At 66.4% G+C, this 1,201-nt stretch overlaps 1 protein-coding gene across 1 annotated transcript in view; it reads right to left on the bottom strand.

Moving 5' to 3' along the window:
* IRS4 (insulin receptor substrate 4) overlaps positions 1-401 on the bottom strand; it is a 4,114-nt gene extending 3,713 nt beyond the window's left edge. The window contains exon 1 of the mRNA XM_008588307.1: positions 3-401. Within this exon, the coding sequence (XP_008586529.1) occupies positions 3-401 (399 nt within the window). The remainder of the gene's footprint in view (positions 1-2) is intronic.
* Positions 402-1,201: the final 800 nt, after the last annotated feature.

The following is a 1,201-nucleotide window of genomic DNA, read 5'->3' as shown; positions in this document are numbered from 1 at the left end:
GCCGCTGCTGCAGCCGCCGCGGCGCGGACACTGTGCCGGAACTTCCTGGCATTTTCGTAGTATTCCAGCCGAGCTGGGGCGTCAGCGGTCTCGAGTTTGACCACGAAGTAGCGCCTGTGCCCATGCTTCTGCTTCCGCAGGTAGCCGCGTTTGCAGACTTCGTCCCCGACGGGGAGGTCCTCCTCTTCGGACTCGGAATCTGACCGGGAGCCAGTGGCCGTGGAGAGCCACATGGCTCCCGGACAAGACGACCTGGTCCCAATGAGTGCGGTCGGGGTTCCCGAAGAAAGAAGCGGGGTGGTCGCCACCGCTGCTAGAGCTGCCGCTGCCGCCGCTGCTGCCGCTGCTGTAGCTCTCAGCCTCCTTGTCGCTTGGTCGCTTGCTAAGAAGCAACTCGCCATGGTGATGCACGATGGTTTTAAGGTGAGCGGAAGGGAGGGGGGACTCGGGGAAGGGAGGGCTGGGGGAAGAGGCCGTCTACCTCCGTCCGCCCGCTCCAGCCCCCTCCGTCCTCGGCCAGCGCCCCCGCCCACTCCACTCTGAGAGCGCGGCAGCGGGCAAAACAACACGTGACCGTCGCCTCACGCGGCGCCCGCTGCGGCTCCTGCTACCCGCGCAGTGGAGGGGCGCAAGAGGCCACCAGTAGAGGTGTGCGAGGGAGGGGGCGGCGGGCTCGGAGGGCGGGGCCGCCTCCAGCTCGGCCGAGACCCCCTCTAGGTGACTCTCCAGGCTTATGGGCCACGCGAGGACCTACGGGAGAAGGCGGGGTTCTCGGGCCACGCCGATCCTAACCAGGAGTTCAAGAGGCCATGAGGGGGCTGGAGAAGCCCGGGAGGGGGGCGGAGGAGAGAGCAGCCAGCATTGGGGACAGGCGGGGATGCCACAGGAGGGGCCCGATTTGCTGGAGGGGGAGAGAGGTGGCGGGAGGGGGAGGAGCGGCAACAGGCGCCGGCTGCGCGGCTGTCGCGGGACGGTTTGTTTGTTTGGGAAGCCGGAGCCAGGTGAAACTGTGGCAAGGCTCTGATTGGTTGGGATAGGAGCAGATGGGCGGGCCCAACAGGAAGGCGGCCCCGAATTCACTAGTTTGGAGGCAGGGGGCGTGGCCGGGGTCCCGGAGTGGGCTTTAGTGTCTTGTTGCGCGCTCAAGGCGGTAAACAACCCTCCGCAAGGAGCCGTTAATGGTGGTGATAAACTCATGCAA

This window comes from Galeopterus variegatus, unplaced genomic scaffold (assembly GCF_000696425.1).
Source record: "Galeopterus variegatus unplaced genomic scaffold, G_variegatus-3.0.2 Scaffold4767, whole genome shotgun sequence".
Taxonomy (NCBI): Eukaryota; Metazoa; Chordata; class Mammalia; order Dermoptera; family Cynocephalidae; genus Galeopterus; species Galeopterus variegatus.
This window is presented reverse-complemented; position numbering and strand designations above follow the sequence as displayed.